The 16,835-nt window shown below is 53.0% G+C and overlaps 1 protein-coding gene across 1 annotated transcript in view; it reads right to left on the bottom strand.

The window, feature by feature from the left end:
* Positions 1-2,366: 2,366 nt before the first annotated feature.
* GAL3ST3 (galactose-3-O-sulfotransferase 3) overlaps positions 2,367-16,835 on the bottom strand; it is a 36,946-nt gene continuing 22,477 nt past the window's right edge. Inside the window, 8 exon segments of the mRNA XM_030569729.1 lie at positions 2,367-3,718; positions 3,721-3,759; positions 3,762-3,909; positions 3,912-4,088; positions 4,091-4,148; positions 4,150-4,517; positions 4,519-4,759; positions 5,103-5,336. Of these exon segments, the coding sequence (XP_030425589.1) occupies positions 3,573-3,718; positions 3,721-3,759; positions 3,762-3,909; positions 3,912-4,088; positions 4,091-4,148; positions 4,150-4,517; positions 4,519-4,759; positions 5,103-5,233 (1,308 nt within the window). The 5' untranslated portion in view covers positions 5,234-5,336 and the 3' untranslated portion in view covers positions 2,367-3,572.

Below are 16,835 nucleotides of genomic sequence, written 5' to 3' on the forward strand. Positions count from 1 at the left end.
TCTTTTTGCAGAAATCAGCTGCCTGAGGGCTGGGCTATGGAGCTTAGCTGTGTCCCATATTCTCTGGGGGTGGCTGTGTGGTTCTGAGGCTGTGCATGCTTCTCTGCACTGGCAGGATGAGCCTGAAGCTTGGGAGAGTAAGAAATATGGGATGATCATAAGCGTCAGCCCTGTGTCTCCATGGCTCAGGCCTGTGACTAGGCACTTGCCTAAGTCCCCCAGTGCTGGGGGAGAGAAGATTACTTTTTAATCTGCATCAGTGTGCAGATTTTAGCATTATAATCTCAGCCAGAACTGGTTCAGTTAGATCTGGACATAGAGGGGCTGGTGTGCTGCCAAGTTATCAGTCCAATACTATCCTCCACCCTGCCACTCATCCGCCTGGGTCCCCTCCCCTGAGTCACTCATCTGCCCTGGTATCCCCTCTTCCCTGCCGCCCTCCGCCCTGGTATCCCCTTCTCCCTATCACCTGTCCACCCTGGTACCCAGTCCTCCCTCTCCCATCCGCCCTGGTATCCCCTCCTCCCTGTCACCCATCCGCCCTGGTATCCCCTCTTCCCTGCTGCCCATCCACCCTGGTATCCCCTCCCCCACCGCCACCCATCCACCCTGGTATCCCCTCCCCCTTGATCCCCTGCCCCCCCCCCCGCCCCTTTGCCCCCCGCTCATCTGTCCTGGTATCCCCTCTTCTCTGCCCGCCATCTCCCTGGTATCCCTCCTCCCTATCACCGTCTGCCCTGGTATCCCCTCCTCCCTGTCACCCATCCGCCCTGGATCCCCTTTTCCCTGCCGCCAATCCACCCTGGTATCCCCTCCCCCCCGCCGCCCATCCACCCTGGTATCCCCCCTCCTATCAACTGTCCCCCTGGTACCCCCTCCTCCCTGTCACTCGTCTGCCCTGGTACCTCCCTGTCACCCGCCTCCCTAGATATCCCCCCCCCCTGCCGCCCATCTGTCCTGTATTCCCTCTTCCTTGCCGCCCAATCCTGGTATCCCCTCCTCCCTGCCACCCATCACCCTCGTATCCTCTCCCACCTGCTGCCCATCCACCCTGGTATCCACTTCTCCCTGTCACCTGTCTTCCCTGGTATCCCCTCCGCCCTGCCACCCTTGCCCATTCAGACAGGTCTTGCCCACCTTGCACATGGGACTGCCCCCATCAGCTTCCAGTCGTGCAGATAGCAAGGGTCAGAGAGGTGTGTTCCTGAGGGGCTATAAATGGACCCCAATGATCCAGCCAGCCCTCATCTCCTGGCCCAACGGTGCCCCACCACCAACAACCAGTGGGGTGTCCACATCTCTGCAGGTCACTCATCCCACTCCCTGGAAACTATCGGCTGCCATGTCTTCACACTGCCATCTGTGCTGGCATGTTCAGTGTGGGATTGCTGGGGGGGAGGGGAGAGAGACAGCCTCTGCTCACATACCAGCCCCCCATTGCCTACTCCCCTGAGCTAGCTAGTCCTGTTGCCCTGAGTCTGGTGCCCTCGAGAGGGGAAAAGTCCCAGATCCCACTCCCTGGGCTGGGTATGGCCTATGATCCAGGATGGTCCTTCGCCCTCTGCCAGGGACGTGTGAAGCCAGCTGCTGCCACTGCCATCTCTCACCTCTCTCACCATTATGGCACAAGGGGGCAATTACTTGCTGCCCCCCTTGTCTTCCACTCTATGACCCCCAACCCCATTTTGCATAGAAGGTCCAGGGACAGAGGGGCACAAGATCCCTGGGGCATGCAGTCTGACCACTAGATGTCCCCCTCACCCTGTGCCAATATGCCCATTGCCTAGGCCTGCTGGGGGCATCTGTGCAGCTGCACCTCCCCTCTCCTTGCTACCCACGGATGCCTCTGCCCTTGCCCCCCACTGACCCCTTCTCTACATGGCAGATCTCTGTGGCCCAGGCCCCAGGGCTTATGGGCAGGGGGATCCCTGTTCTGCTTGGAGCCAGGCTGAGACCTAGCAAACCCAGCTCTGGAAGGGGCGCAAGAGTGGGGGACTGGGAATGAGGCACCTGGCCCCTCTACCTGACAACACTCCTGCAGTGAGTCCAGCATCCATCAGTGCCAGCAGCCAGTCACCATCCTCAAGAACCAGCCCTCAGTTCCTCCCCAGACACATCTGCATTGGTCCCTAGAGTCACGTTCAAGGTATGTGTGCCTGACTGCCACCCCCGCCCCCCAGGCTCTGGCCACATGGAAGATAACAACCTCCTACTGCTGCCAGTTACGGGCTCCAGTGTCTGCTGAGTGTCAGGGGTCACACCCTGTAGTACCCATGGGGCAATGACCCACAGAGAGCCACCCACCAGAACCACCCACCTGCCCACCATGAGCCACAGACACCAGAGCAGACCAGGCAGCTCACAGAGTCCTTATTGGGGCAGGTTCCCATCCCCCTGACAGTTGCTCAGTATCAGCCTTTTCCTGGGAACCCATTACCCAGGGAATGGCTCATGACGCAGGAGGAGCCAGGCCGTGCCCCCCTTGGGATCCCAGGGAGGGAGTCACTCTCTGCTGGGACACGGGCACCTTGCCACACCACACTACACTGGCGAGAGGTGTGTGCGTGTGGTGTGATTGCACAGGGGGCCAGCTGTGAGTGATTGTGTGTGTGACACTGTGCATGTGTGCAAAGTGTTTAATTTGGGCCAGGGCTTATCAGGGCAGAGCAACCAGCACCTCTGGCTTGGCAGTTCATAGTCTCAGCACCTCTGGGCTTGCTGCATCAATGAAAAAAAATTGCTTGAGCCCCGGCACCTCTTTCATTACAGATTAAGCACTGTGTGCAAGGTGTGTGGGTAAACACAAGTGGGGGTGGGGACTGATAGGATGTGTGCGCTATGTGTGATGGGGCGTGTGCTCGGCGAGCGATGGGGGTTGTCTGTGTGCGATAGGGTGTGTGGTGTTGTGTGCCTGAACAGGGGAGGTTCTCTCCTGCATCCCCGGTGCTAGTGTGAGGGGCCCTGCTCTGTTACCTGGGGCAGGGGGTCAAGTCCCGCCTCCCCAGAGTTTAGCTGGGCCCTGTGTCTCCCATGCAGTCCTGTGTCCCCATGTGAGTGGCAGCACTAGTGGGAGGTATGGGCCAGTGCTGGGTGGGGGAGCACTAGCGGAGAAAGGCTGGAGTTGGAGGGGAGGGCCACCATCTTGGCCCCAAACCAGAGATGCTGCTGTTCCGTACTGAGCTGCTGTGCGTCCCTCCCAGGCTCCCAGATGCCTCAGTCTCCAGGCTGTGATTGGTGGATTTCCAAATCCAGGTCATGTGCAAACCATCTAGAACCTGCAAACGGACCCATCGCAGGTTCAGGAAGGGGGGAGTGGAGCTTCCCAGTGCAGATCAGGCCTCAGTGGCATCAGTTCAGCTCCAGCCCTCCCAAAGGGAGGGGATGCAGGGGGAGGGCAGTGGGGGTTTGTTGTGCAGGATGGGGACTGTCACAGGGAGGGAGAAAGGGGCCAGCAAAGGGATCTCCCCATGGTGATCTGAGGGCAAGGGGCACAGAAAACCAGGTCCATGATGCCTGTACAGCCCCACGCCCAGGTGTGAGTCTCTAATCTGGACTAAGGTCCCAGCCCCTGTTCAGGCTGCCTTGGGCATTGTGGGGTGGCGGAGTGGGAGGGCCCTGGCTGGGCGCGGGACTCCCCGGGGGGGCAGCGGGCGGTGGAGCATGGCCCTGCGGCGGGTACGCTGGCTCTGCTTGCGCAGCATATAGCGGGAGTACTGACTTCAGGCATGGCCAGCTTGAGGCAGCGCTCGTCGGGGGGGGCCCCGAGCCGGGCACGGGCGGAGGCAGGTCATAGCCCACGATGTCCACATTGGAGCTGGGCTGCCAGGGCCGCAGCTCCTTGTTTCTTGATCTGCGTGGCGGGCGCAGCTGGGGCCGCCCCCCGAAGCAACGGCGCAGCAGCTGTCGGTGCAGGCCCGGCGCAGCGCCCGCACCTCCTCCGCCACGCACTCCCGCCCCGCCTGCGCCACCTTGCGCCAGAAGGGTGGCATTAAAGTGGTCATAGAGCCGGCGTCCAGCCCGTTCCAGGCGCGGGATGCGGGCGGCCAGCACCTCTGAGCTGATGTTGCCCTTGGACCGGGGATCCGCGCATGTTGAGCTTGACGTAGAGCACATCCTCCAGGTCCCAGGAGAGCAGGCGCGCAGCAGCACCAGCGATCATCAAAGTACTCGGCGATCATCACCAGCGAGAAGACCTCCTCCATCTGGCGAATGAAGTTGGACAGGTAGGTGAGGTCAGCAGGGCTGTGGTCGTTGTCCCCGCCAAGGTCGTAGAGCAGGGTGTTGTGGGCGTACATGGAGAACTTGTCCTGAGGGCGGTAGAAGGCCAGCGGGTTGGCCAGGAAGGCTTCCATGGAGCCGTTGGGCACCCGCTTGAAGGCTGAGCAGTACTGGTTGTAGTAGGTGAAGAGCGACTCGAACATGGCAACGGGCTCACGCAGGATGGTGACGTAGAGCGTGTCGTTGGGCATGAGGCGGTGCAGCTCCTGGTGCTGGAAGCGCAGATGGCTGGCGATGATGAGTGGGGGGACGAGTGTGCGGGTGCACGAAGCGGGCGGAGAAGTTTCGGGGGTAGCAGAACTGGTGGTCACAGGCATGGTGGGGCAGCGCCACCGTCACGTTGTGCTGCTCAGCGAAGCGGAAAAGGATGTTCTGCACTGTGGTGCCCGCTGTCTTGTGGGTCTTCAGAAAGGCCACCGAGGTGTGCTTGGGGTGGGATGATGGGGCTGGGGGGCAGCCCGGGGAGGAAGGCTTGGGGGACCTGCTGGGGAGAGGGGGGGTCAGCGTGAGGGGCATGGCTAGCCCAGCACTCCCCTGAACCCCTGCCATGATCAGCCCAATGGGCCCATCCATTTCCTCCTCATGTCCCAGCCCCACATGCCCATCCGGCCCTGTCCCTAGCCCCATGACCACTAGCTCTGCCCCTGTACCATCCCACCCTGCCTACTATCCATGCCCCACTCCACCCACCCCTACCCCCACAGCCCCACTCGACATGCCTCCTGCCTCATCCTCTAGCTAGGCCTCCTCCGTGCTCCAACCCTTCTTCTACCCACTCCCACATGATCCCCATCCTCCAGCCCTCCCCCTCCTTTGCTCTGTACCAGTTGAGGTGCACGCTCTGGTGGATGAGCAGACTCAGGGTGCTGAGTGCCAGCAGCAGCAGCAGCAGCAGGGCCTTCTTGCGGGACATCATCTTGAGGGCGCATTGCAGAGGAAGGAGGGCGTAGGGCATGGTGGGCACTGGCTCCTCTCTACCTGGGCACCATCCAGACAGGCACCTCTCTCATCATGGAGCCACTGGGCGGGCAGCTGGGCCAGCCTCACGTCGGGGAGGCCTGGGGGAAGAGGGACAGGTGAAATGTTAGCATGCCCACTTCTCACGCTCATGCCCCCACCCTGCCCCTTTGCACCACTCACAACCAGCCCATGCCCCTTTTCACAGGCACGCCTGGTCCCCTTTGCACACCACCGCCTCACACTCCTGCACTCACGCTGACCCTCACGCCCACCTGTGCATTCGTCCTGGGACACAGGATGTTCCAGGCTATAGTCCCCATCTCATAAACGGGACCGACGTTCTTGGGCCCTAGACGTGCTGGGCCCTGCGTGGAGCTGCGTTCAAATGCATGTTGTTCAAACGAGCCCAGCTCAGCGCGTGAGCCAGGTCGCTCTGTATGACAGCCCTGTCCCCAGCATTATTTACTGCTCTGCCAATCTGTGAGCCATGGGCATGTGTTACCAGCACTGAGCTGGTATTTGCTTCCAGACTATTGCATAGCACCAGGCCTAGAACCCATCCCTGCAGACTCCACTAGAAGCAGTCCCACTGTCTGACAATCCCCCTTGACAATCCCCATCGAGCTCTATCAGTTAGACAGTTTTTAATCTAGTTAATAGGGGCTCATGACTGCGCTCTTCAGGATCCAAGACACATTTCAGAGCAGACTCCAGAGGGAGCAAAAGTCCACGGAGTTTATTGAGGCAGCTCCCCACATCCTCCCTGGGCAGGGGATCCCAACGATCCCCACGAGGCCCCACAAACCTGGCCCAGGCAGCACGGACAGCCTGATAGTCATTTTGGACTAAAGCAAAGAAATAATCCCAAACGCAAACTCAACAGTTCTGTGCCAGACCTAGCATCTTCTGGAGGACTCTGGCAATCAGCAGTCTCAGCAGAGGGGCTGAGCTTGGCCTCTCCCCAGGAAGCAAAGCAAAGGAAAGGAGATCTATTCTCCACCCTGATTAGCCAGCTACTGAGCTGTTCTCCAGTGCTGTCCCCTTGTAACTTTACCGGACAGCGTATGTCTGTGTAATGGGGCAGGTCTCAGTGGGTCCATAGCACCCCATTAACCCTTGCTGGCTGAGGCCACATCTACTCTACAAACTTTGGTTGGCGCAAGTTGCATCGGCGCACAGTCACCAAAGCGTGTATATTGCTCATGTGCATGCACACTTGGCTGATTGTGTTGGAGCTGCGTGTGCCCACCAAGAGTACTTGTGCCAATGCAAAGTGTAGTACACCACGGGCAGGTAACCCAGTGCGCCATGCGCTGCCATCCCATGCAATGCCCTCGAGGAAATTTTCAGAATGTGCTGTGGGATAGAAGTGACTTACCCAAGGATCTCTGGGAGATATGGGTCTAGTTCCAGCATGCAACTTCCTCCATCCCCTAATACCATCCATATCCCATAATTTTTGCACCTTTTATTTTTTTTAAATCCCACAAACCCATGTGAACTTCTCCATGTCCGCCATCTCTGATGGAAGCATGGAGCCCTCACAGCTCTGCACTGTTCTCATGAACACTGTAAATACGGGACTCATAGTCCTCCTGTATTTGCAGACCTGCAGGAAGTACCTCAAAGTTGGGAAACATATGGATTTGTTTGAGGACAGTTAGCTGAAGGACACAGCAAAGAACAATGGTTGTTGGTAGCATTCACGGAGCAACTGCAGATGGTGGAGCACCACTTCTGGGCCTCAGAAATGAGCCCGGACACATTTGATCACATCATAATGCAGGTCTGGGATGATGACCAGTGGCTGCAAAAGTTTTGGCAGTGAAAGGCTACATTCCTGGATCTGAGTGCCGAGCCTGCCCCAGTCCTCTAGCACATGGACAGCAGAGTGAGAGCTGCATGGACAGTAGAGAAGCCAGTGCTGATTGCACTTCGGAAGCTTGCAATGCCAGACTGCTACTGATCAGTGGGAAATCATTCTGAAGTTGAAAAATCCACTGTGGAGGCCATTGTCGTGCAAGAGTACAGGGCCGTTAATCGACTCCTGCTAGGCAGGCCTGTGACTAGGTATTGTGCAGATAGCAACTGGATTTGCAGCAATGGGGTTCCAGAACTATGGTGGCATGATAGACGGCACGCATATCCCTATTTTGGCCCCAGCCTGCCTTGCCACGGAGTACATCAACAGAAAAGGCTACATTTCCATGGTTATGCAAGCGTTGGTGGATTCCCCAGGGATGCTCCACTGATATCAGGGTGGGCTGGTCAGGGGAGGTGCATGAAACGCGCATCCTTAAAAACAGGCCTGTTCAAAAAGCTGCAAGCAGGGACCTTCTGTCCTGATTGGAGGATTACTGATATGGAAATACCAGTGGTGATTTGGGCAGATCCAGCCTACCCCTTGCTCCCCCAGCTCATGAAGCTGTATGCTGGCCACTTCGCCAACACCATAGAAAGATTCAGCTACCGCCTCAGCAGGTGCAGAATGACAATTGAATGTGCTTTTGGTAGACTGAAGGGATGCTGGTGATGTTTACTCACTAGATTGGCTCTCCGTGAGAAAAATATTCCATGTGGAACTGTGTGGTTGAGGGAGGCTTTGAAAGAGCCCTTTAATGGTAAGCCACAGGAATATTCTGTGCTGGGCCAGGAGCTTTGGGTGCTGCTGGGAATTGGGTAGTGCTTGCTGCACATCTAGAAATATGACTGTTTTTCTGAGCCTATGAGTTGTGTGATGCTTGCTGTACATTGACAAGTACAGTGTGCTGTGAGTACCACTGTGTGCTCTGCAGTACGTGCTGGGAACTAATAAAGAGAATTTTATTCTCCATAAATAGAAATTTATTGAGTGGCAAAAACACTGCAGAAAAACAACCTCCAAAAAGACAAGTATAAGAAGGGTAGCCGTGTTAGTCTGGATCTGTAAAAGCAGCAAAGAATCCTGTGGCACCTTATAGACTAACAGACGTTTTGGAGCATGAGCTTTCGTGGGTGAATACCCACTTCATCAGATGCATGTAGTGGAAATTTCCAGGGGCAGGTATATATATGCAGGCAAGCTAGAGATAATGAGGTAGTTCAATCAGGGAGGATGAGGCCCTGTTCTAGCAGTTGAGGTGTGAAAACCAAGGGAGGAGAAACTGGTTTTTTAGTTGGCAAGCCATTCACAGTCTTTGTTTAATCCTGAGCTGATGGTGTCAAATTTGCAGATGAACTGAAGCTCAGCAGTTTCTCTTTGAAGTCTGGTCCTGAAGTTTTTTTGCTGCAGGATGGCCACCTTAAGGTCTGCTATAGTGTGGCTAGGGAGGTTGAAGTGTTCTCCTACAGGTTTTTGTATATTGCCATTCCTAATATCTGATTTGTGTCCGTTTATCCTTTTCTTTAGCGACTCTCCAGTTTGGCCGATGTACATAGCAGAGGGGTATTGCTGGCATATGATGGCGTATATTACATTGGTGGACATGCAGGTGAATGAACCAGTGATGGTGTGGCTGATCTGGTTAGGTCCTGTGATGGTGTCGCTGGTGTAGATATGTGGGCAGAGTTGGCATCGAGGTTTGTTGCATGGATTGGTTCCTGAGCTAGAGTTCCTATGGTGCGGTGTGCAGTTACTGGTGAGAATGTGTTTCAGGTTGGCAGGTTGCCTGTGGGCGAGGACTGGCCTGCCACCCAAGGCCTGTGAAAGTCTGGGATCATTGTCCAGGATGGGTTGTAGATCCCTGATAATGCGCTGGAGAGGTTTTAGCTGGGGACTGTGATGGCCAGTGGAGTCCTGTTGGTTTCTTTCTTCGGTTTGTCTTGCAGTAGGAGGCTTCTGGGTACACGTCTGGCTCTGTTGATCTGTTTCTTTATTTCCTCGTGTGGGTATTGTAGTTTTGAGAATGCTTGGTGGAGATTTTGTAGGTGTTGGTCTCTGTCTGAGGGGTTAGAGCAGATGCGGTTGTACCTCAGTGCTTGGCTGCAGACAATGGATCATGTGATGTGCCCGGGATGGAAGCTGGAGGCATGAAGGTAGGCATAGCGGTCGGTAGGTTTTCGGTATAGGGTGGTGGTAATGTGACCATCACTTATTTGCACCGTGGTGTCTAGGAAGTGGACCTCCCATGTAGATTGTTCCAGGCTGAGGTTGATGGTGGGGTAGAAGCTGTTGAAATCGTGGTGGAATTTTTCCAGAGACTCCTTCCCATGGGTCCAGATGATGAAGATGTCATCAATGTAGCGTAAGTAGAGAAGGGGCGTGAGTGGACGAGAGCTGAGGAAGCGTTGTTCCAGGTCGGTCATAAAAATATTGGCATATTGTGGGGCCATGTGGGTGCCCATAGCGGTGCCACTGATCTGGAGATATATATTGTCATCAAATTTGAAATAGTTGTGTGTGAGGATAAAGGCACAGAGCTCAGCAGCCAGTTGTGCTGTGGCATCATCAGGGAGACTGTTCCTGACAGCTTGTATTCCATCTGTGTGTGGGATGTTCGTGTAGGGAGCCTCTACATCCATGGTGGCTAGGATGGTGTTTTCTGGAAGGTCACCAATGCATTGTAGTTTCCTCAGGAAATCAGTGGTGTCACAGAGATAACTGGGAGTGCTGGTGGCATAGGGTCTGAGTAGAGAGTCCACATATCCAGACAGTCCTTCAGTGAGAGTGCCAATGCCCGAGATGATGGGGCGTCCAGGATTTTCGGGTTTGTGGATCTTGGGTAGTAGATAGAATAACCCTGGTCGGAGCTCTAAGGGTATGTTGATTTGTTCCGGTGTTAGTGTAGAGAGTGTCCTGAGTAGATGCTGCAGTTTCTTAGTGTATTCCTCAGTGGGATCTGAGGGAAGTGGCCTGTAGGGTTTGGTGTTGGAGAGCTGTCTGGCAGCCTCCTTTTGGTAGTCAGACCTGTCCATGATGACAACAGCACCTCCTTTATTAGCCTCTTTGATGATAATGTCTGGGTGGTTTCTGAGGCTATGGATGCCATTGCGTTCTGCAACAAACCTCGATGCCAACTCTGCCCACATATCTACACCAACGACACCATCACAGGACCTAACCAGATCAGCCACACCATCACTGGTTCATTCACCTGCATGTCCACCAATGTAATATACGCCATCATATGCCAGCAATGCCCCTCTGCTATGTACATCGGCCAAACTGGAGAGTCACTAAGGAAAAGGATAAACGGACACAAATCAGATATTAGGAATGGCAATATACAAAAACCTGTAGGAGAACACTTCCACCTCCCTAGCCACACTATAGCAGACCTTAAGGTGGCCATCCTGCAGCAAAAAAACTTCAGGACCAGACTTCAAAGAGAAACTGCTGAGCTTCAGTTCATCTGCAAATTTGACACCATCAGCTCAGGATTAAACAAAGACTGTGAATGGCTTGCCAACTAAAAAACCAGTTTCTCCTCCCTTGGTTTTCACACCTCAACTGCTAGAACAGGGCCTCATCCTCCCTGATTGAACTACCTCATTATCTCTAGCTTGCCTGCATATATATACCTGCCCCTGGAAATTTCCACTACATGCATCTGACGAAGTGGGTATTCACCCACAAAAGCTCATGCTCCAAAACGTCTGTTAGTCTATGAGGTGCCACAGGATTCTTTGCTGCTTTTCCAAAAAGACAGGCATCGCAATACAGACTTTAAACATAAATTAATGGAATGGGACTTTGCAATTGAAAAGGCAGCAAATATTTCTGTCCGTTTCAGTGCACAAAAGTAGCCCACCATGGCTACATATACACCAACCGTGGTCTCACAGATCAGGGTGTGTGAAGGTGTGGTTTCCCCTGCTGTCCCCTGGCCTGGAGCGGTAGGTGTAAGGGAGCGGCCCGTGATGCCAAGTGGTATGTTGAGGGGGCATTGGGAGCAGCTGGCACGGAGTTCTCCAAGGACTGCAAAGGGTGAAGAGTCTGGGATTTTTGGACCTGAAGGTCAAAAAGGTCTGCAGCATCTGTGTTTTCTGCCTGAGATGACCCATTATGTCATAGTACGTGTCCCGTTCCCTCTCTCCTTTTCCATGTTGTCTGCCATGTTGGCCCTCTACTCCAGGCCCTTTGTTCATGGTCCAATGCAGCACTGGCTGGCAGGAGCTTGCTGAACATGTCCTCCCTAGTCCTCTTCTTTCTCCTCCTTACCAGGGTCAGGTGTTCTGCAGGTGTGTGTGTGGAGGGCACCCTAAAGTCCACAACGGCAGCAGCTGCTGGTAGAAAGACAGATGTATCACTGACTTTATCATCACAGTGGAAAGGGAAAGTTACATTTCAAAACTCCCTTGCCTTAGTCTCATAAGAACTTTGAATAAGACATGCTTGTTGACATGCCAGCTTTGGGGTGTCCCTGCACAGCACCACTCTTCAGCCCCAGCCACAAAGGTGGCCAACCAGGGGCGAATGGAGGGGAAGGAATTTTGGTTGCATACAACAGCAAGCCACATTTCAGTCCCTATTCCTTGATTACGGGTATAGGGCAGTGGCACTGAGTATGGGCACTTCATCCCACAGGTGGTGGTGATTTTAGCTGATATCTCACACCTGAGGGTAGCAAAGCCACAGAGAGCTCGGCTGCTGCTGGTTTCAGAAACTGAGATGGATGGGCCTATTGGCTGGTGTGGTGGAAGTTGGGCGAGGAACTAAAGCCAGTGGTCAGAGCCAGAATCAGAAGTCAAGAGCCGGGTTGGAGCAGGGCTGGAGCCAGAGCAGGGCTGGAGCAGACTAAGGCCTGTGGAGTCTGTCACCACTCTCAGGCAGAGAAGAGTTCCAAGCCATGAAGTGACGAGGGGAGCATGAGCAGCTGTTTCTCCTGTGAGGGTTATATACCTGCTCTGAGAGCCACCAGACCAGCTCCTGGCTTGTGGATTGGCTGGAGCCTAGCTAAGGCATGACTCAACACTGAATGTGGCTTAATCAGGCTCTAATTCATCACCTCACATCACTCCCCACTCACCGAGGCATACACTTCCCAGTCCACAAGGTACACAAGTCATCATCAGAGGAGCTTAGAATCCAAAATCTGTCTCACCAGGTATCTTCATGCCCCCAAACCATGATGAGGGATGGGGGTGGGTTGTGCATCAAGGAAAAGAGTTGGCCAGCTATTTCTTTAACAAGGAAACATGGAATGCTGGATGTATCTTCATGGCACAGGGCAAATGGAGCTTGAAGGCCACCAGGTTGATCTGTTGGATGATCAAAATGGTCCAAGGTAATGGTGGTCTAGTTTCCTTGAGGAGGTATCCAAGTGTTGAATCAAGAGCCATATCCTGTTTTCGACCGACAAAGGAGGAGGGTCCTGTTGATGGAGGTCAGTGTATCATTTCTAGTCATCCTTGGCTGAGTTTAAGTGTGATTTTAATTCCTCTTGAAAGTGGTGAAAGTGTTGAACCAAATCAGAGGCCATGGGAACATGGGAGATTGGCAGGACGGATGGATGGAATCGAGGGTGGAAGCCACAATCGGCATAGAAGGGGTTTTGGCAGGTTGATCTGTGATTGGAGTTACTGTGAGCAAATTCAGTAAAAGGTAAAAGTTGGAACCAAACATCTTGATAGTAGCTGACAAAGCAACAGAGTTATTGTTCTGGAATTTGATATACCCATTCCAATTGTGCATCCGTCTGGCGGTGGTAAGTAGAGGAAATGCACAAAGTGACTTCAGGACTTCGGCCAATTCTCCCCAAAAAGGGAAGACAAATTGTGGCCCACATTCTAATGTCATGTTGGTTGGTAATCCATGGAGTGTGACGGTGTTGTTGAAAGATAAATAAGCAGTTACTTTTGCAATGGGGATCGTCTGATAAGGTGCAATGTGTGCCCTTTTGTTGAGGAAGTTGATGATGACCGGTATAGCTGTACAGCCATATGAGTTGGGGATATCTGTGATGAAGTTAATTAAGATAGATGCCCAGGGTTGGGGTGAGGCCAAAAGTGGGATCAGGGCACCTAGACATTTGGCATGTGATCTTCATCTGGCTGGATGTCTCATAGGAAGCCATGTAAGATTTGACAGATGAGAATAGTTTACCACCAAAAATTGTGAGAAATCAGCTTCACCGTCTTCCTGTTTCTGAAGTGGCCTGCAAGCGAGGAATCGTGGCATAGTAAGAGTATAGCTAGATGGATGGTCCATCAGGAACATAAATGCAATCCTTGAACCAGAGTACCTTGTTTTTCACTGTGATGTTTGGGTCAGAACTGGCTGACATCCATCCACTGCAAGTGGATCATTGGGCAGCGAGGCCTTTACAGTGGCCAAAAGATCAGTGCTGGTCAGCATATTTACAAAATGGCAGGGCTTCAATATAGTGGTAGGCTTGGGAGGTTTAACCCCCTTATCTATGTACCCTCCCTTGTGAGATAACACCTCGTGTTTACCATTCCAGGTTCTCAGCTGGTAGGTCAGGATGAAGTTGAATCTAGAGAAGAAGAGTGATCAACATAGGTTGGTTGAGGGCTGCAGAGAGAGATGTTCCAAATTTTTATGATCTGTGAACACCTGGACTGAAAGTCGTGCCCCTTCTAGATGACAGTGCCACTCTTGAAATACAGCCTTGATGGCCAATGACTCCTTATTATAGATTTTATGATGTTGTTCCTCAGGTGTCAATTTCATAGAAGAGAAGGCACAATGGCTAAGGTCATTCAAGGGGCCATGTTGCTGAGATAGCACTGCTTCAGTCATGTGATCAGAGGCATCAGCTTTGATGTCAAAAGGTTTTGATGGATCCAGGTGTATTAGGATGGGGGTAGAAGTACACACTTCCTTCAGATGATCAAAGACCAGTTGGGCTTCTGGTGTCCAGGGGAGAGTTCTTCCACAGCAGCTGACTAATTAGAAATACCACTTGTGAGAATCCTTGAATGAATAATCTATAGAAACTGGCAAATCCTAGGAAGCACTGGATATCATGGATGCTCTTGGGTGTAGCCCAAGTTGAAATTGCAGAGAGTTTTCTGTGAGCCATACTTATTCCGTTAGGAAAAACAGTATAACCCAAGAATTCCACAGAGTTGCCACTGAATTCACATTTCTCAGATTTCCCATACAGACTGTTTGCTTGCAAATGTGTGAGTACTAACCAGGCATGCTGGTCATGCAGGGTTTGGTCCTCTGAAAAAATGAGAATGTTGTCTGAGTAGATTACAACAAACTTGTGCAGAACAACCCTGAAGATATCATTAACAAAGTGCTGGAATGTGGCAGGGGCATTACAGAGACCAAAAGGCAGGACAAGGTACACAAAGTGTCCATACCACGTATGAAAGGCTGTTTTCCATTTATTGTCCTCTTGGATGCAGACCAGGTTATAGGTGCTGGGTAGCCAAGCCTACCATCTCCTGTAGTTCACTGATCAACAGCAAAGGATATTTATTCTTGATGGTGATATTGTTCAGCACTGGATAGTCTACACAAAGGCACAGGGTACCATCCTTTTGCTTGACAACTGGGGCTGAGGACTTGGCAGTGGATAGAGAAAGACAGATACAATTATTTGCTAGATTTTCATTGAGATGTTCCTAGAGGGCCTTGAGTTCAGGTTCTGACAAAGCGTAAATTTGCCTGAAGGGGATTTTGGCCCCTGGCAGGAGTTCTATGGGGTAGTCATGAGGCCTATGTGGGGCTAGGGCATTAATGTTTATTTTATTGACTATGCCCAGAAAGTTCTAGTATTTCACAGGAATTGGAGAGTTATCCTCATTCAGAGCCTGCTGCGAGCATAAAATGGTGGCCTTGCCCAGATCGTGTCTAGTGTCTTCAACACCAGGTTGGACTAGACACTGATGCTGACAAAAATCAGACCTCAACTGCACTTCTCGTGCTCTCCAGGAAATGCCTGGATTGTGGAAGGAGAGCCAGGGGATATCATGCATGATCGAGAAGTGGGGTGAGTCAATCAGGTTAAATTGCAGGGTTTTCTGGTGGCCTTGAATCACAGCCCAAAGGGGTGCAGTCTCCTAGATGACCAGGCCCAGGGACAGCAAGCTGAATTGCCTCCACCACAGGGGAGCTTTCTTTACACTGGCAGTGGTTTATTTTAGTAAAGCCAGTGTCCATAAAATTACTAGACATTCCTGAGTCCTGCTTGTTTCGGGCATAGCCAGGGCCCAAAGCCGGCACTCGATCTGGAGGTGGGATTGGCCATTGTCCGCAGTGGTTAGGGTACACATAGGAAGCAGAGGGGGTCTGCTCAGGGAACCTGATGTTGCCATTCTGTCCAGCCACATCCCCTCTAGTGAGATTGATCCCTCCCGTCTTCCTGGACCAGCCATAGAACAGGACTTGAGGGGGCAGCTGGTGACAAAGTAGCCTCGTTCCCCACATTACAGGCAGAGGCCATTCAACCAATGATATTTCTTCTCTTGATCTGAGTTGGCTACATGTCATGTTGACCTGCATTGGTTTGGGTCCAGCAATTGCCTGGGAGGGTGAGCGGTGGGAATAGGGTTGGTTAGGCAGGGACAGGTGTATGCCTTCCTTTTTCCTGACTCACTCAAACAGTTGATTGTCAATCTGGATACACAACTCAAGTTAGGGGTGCAAATGCACTGGGGGGGAATCAAGTTCATCTTTAATCTCATCACTGAGGCCTAGGTAGTATTGGTAAATCTGCACCACTTCGTTCCCAGACGTGTCAGTGACCAGGTGTCAGAAATGGGTGGCATAGGCTGTGATGGGTCGGAGGCCTTGTCTGAGTAACTGCAGGGCAATTTTGGCAGTGGATACGGGCTGTGTCATCAAATGTGAATGAAAAGACATCAACGAGTTCATCAAAGTCATGGAGAATCGAATCTCCCCACTCCAGGAGTGTGATGCCCAGTCTAATGCTTTGTCTGTCAATAAGATGATGATCCCTACCTTGGTTTGGTCATTCAGGTATGTGGTGGGGCGACTGCCCCACCCCTATGAGAGATTAGGCTAGGGCAGGCCAGAGTGGCTGCACCAAGAGGCAGCCAATCAGGGAAGGCCTGTGGGAGAGCCAATGAAGGCTGAACAAGTGGTGGCCAATCAGGGCCGGGCTCAGCCCTATATAAAGGCTGCCCATGAGAGGAGCAGGCATCTCTCCCAGACTTCCAACAGGGAAGGTCTGTCTCCTGAGCTAGGAGACCAGCACCTGGGACAGCACAGCACGGCGCAGCGCAGTGCAGCCTCAGGGGAGCTGAAGGGAACTCCAGCCCGCTACCTGCCAGGCAGAAGGCCCTGAGGGAAGGGCCTACAGGGTGCAGAAGGGTAGAGCGGAAGTGACCCAAGGAGAGTGGACAGCAAGCAAGGGGAGAGGAGGGCAGGAAGGCTGCCGCTAGAGAATCCCTGGGTTGGGACCCAGAGTAGTGGATGGGTCTGGGTCCCTCCCTTCCACCTTATATTGGAAGTGGCCATAATGGACTGCACCATACCCTGGAAAGAAGGGGTTAGACTTTGAGAGTGGCTGGCCACTGCGGCAGGTGAAAGACCGCTGTTAGCCCTGCCTCTTTCCCCCACCCCCCGGAAGCGAGTGAGAATGGACTAGGGAGCACTGCCAGAGGGCAGTGTCCTGAAGGTGACGCCGTGAGCGGAAGGGAGCAACGCGGGTCCAGGTGCCAATGGAGGGCGAGAGACAAAT

The sequence above is a fragment of the Gopherus evgoodei genome, chromosome 7, assembly GCF_007399415.2.
Source record: "Gopherus evgoodei ecotype Sinaloan lineage chromosome 7, rGopEvg1_v1.p, whole genome shotgun sequence".
In the NCBI taxonomy this organism is placed as follows: Eukaryota; Metazoa; Chordata; order Testudines; family Testudinidae; genus Gopherus; species Gopherus evgoodei.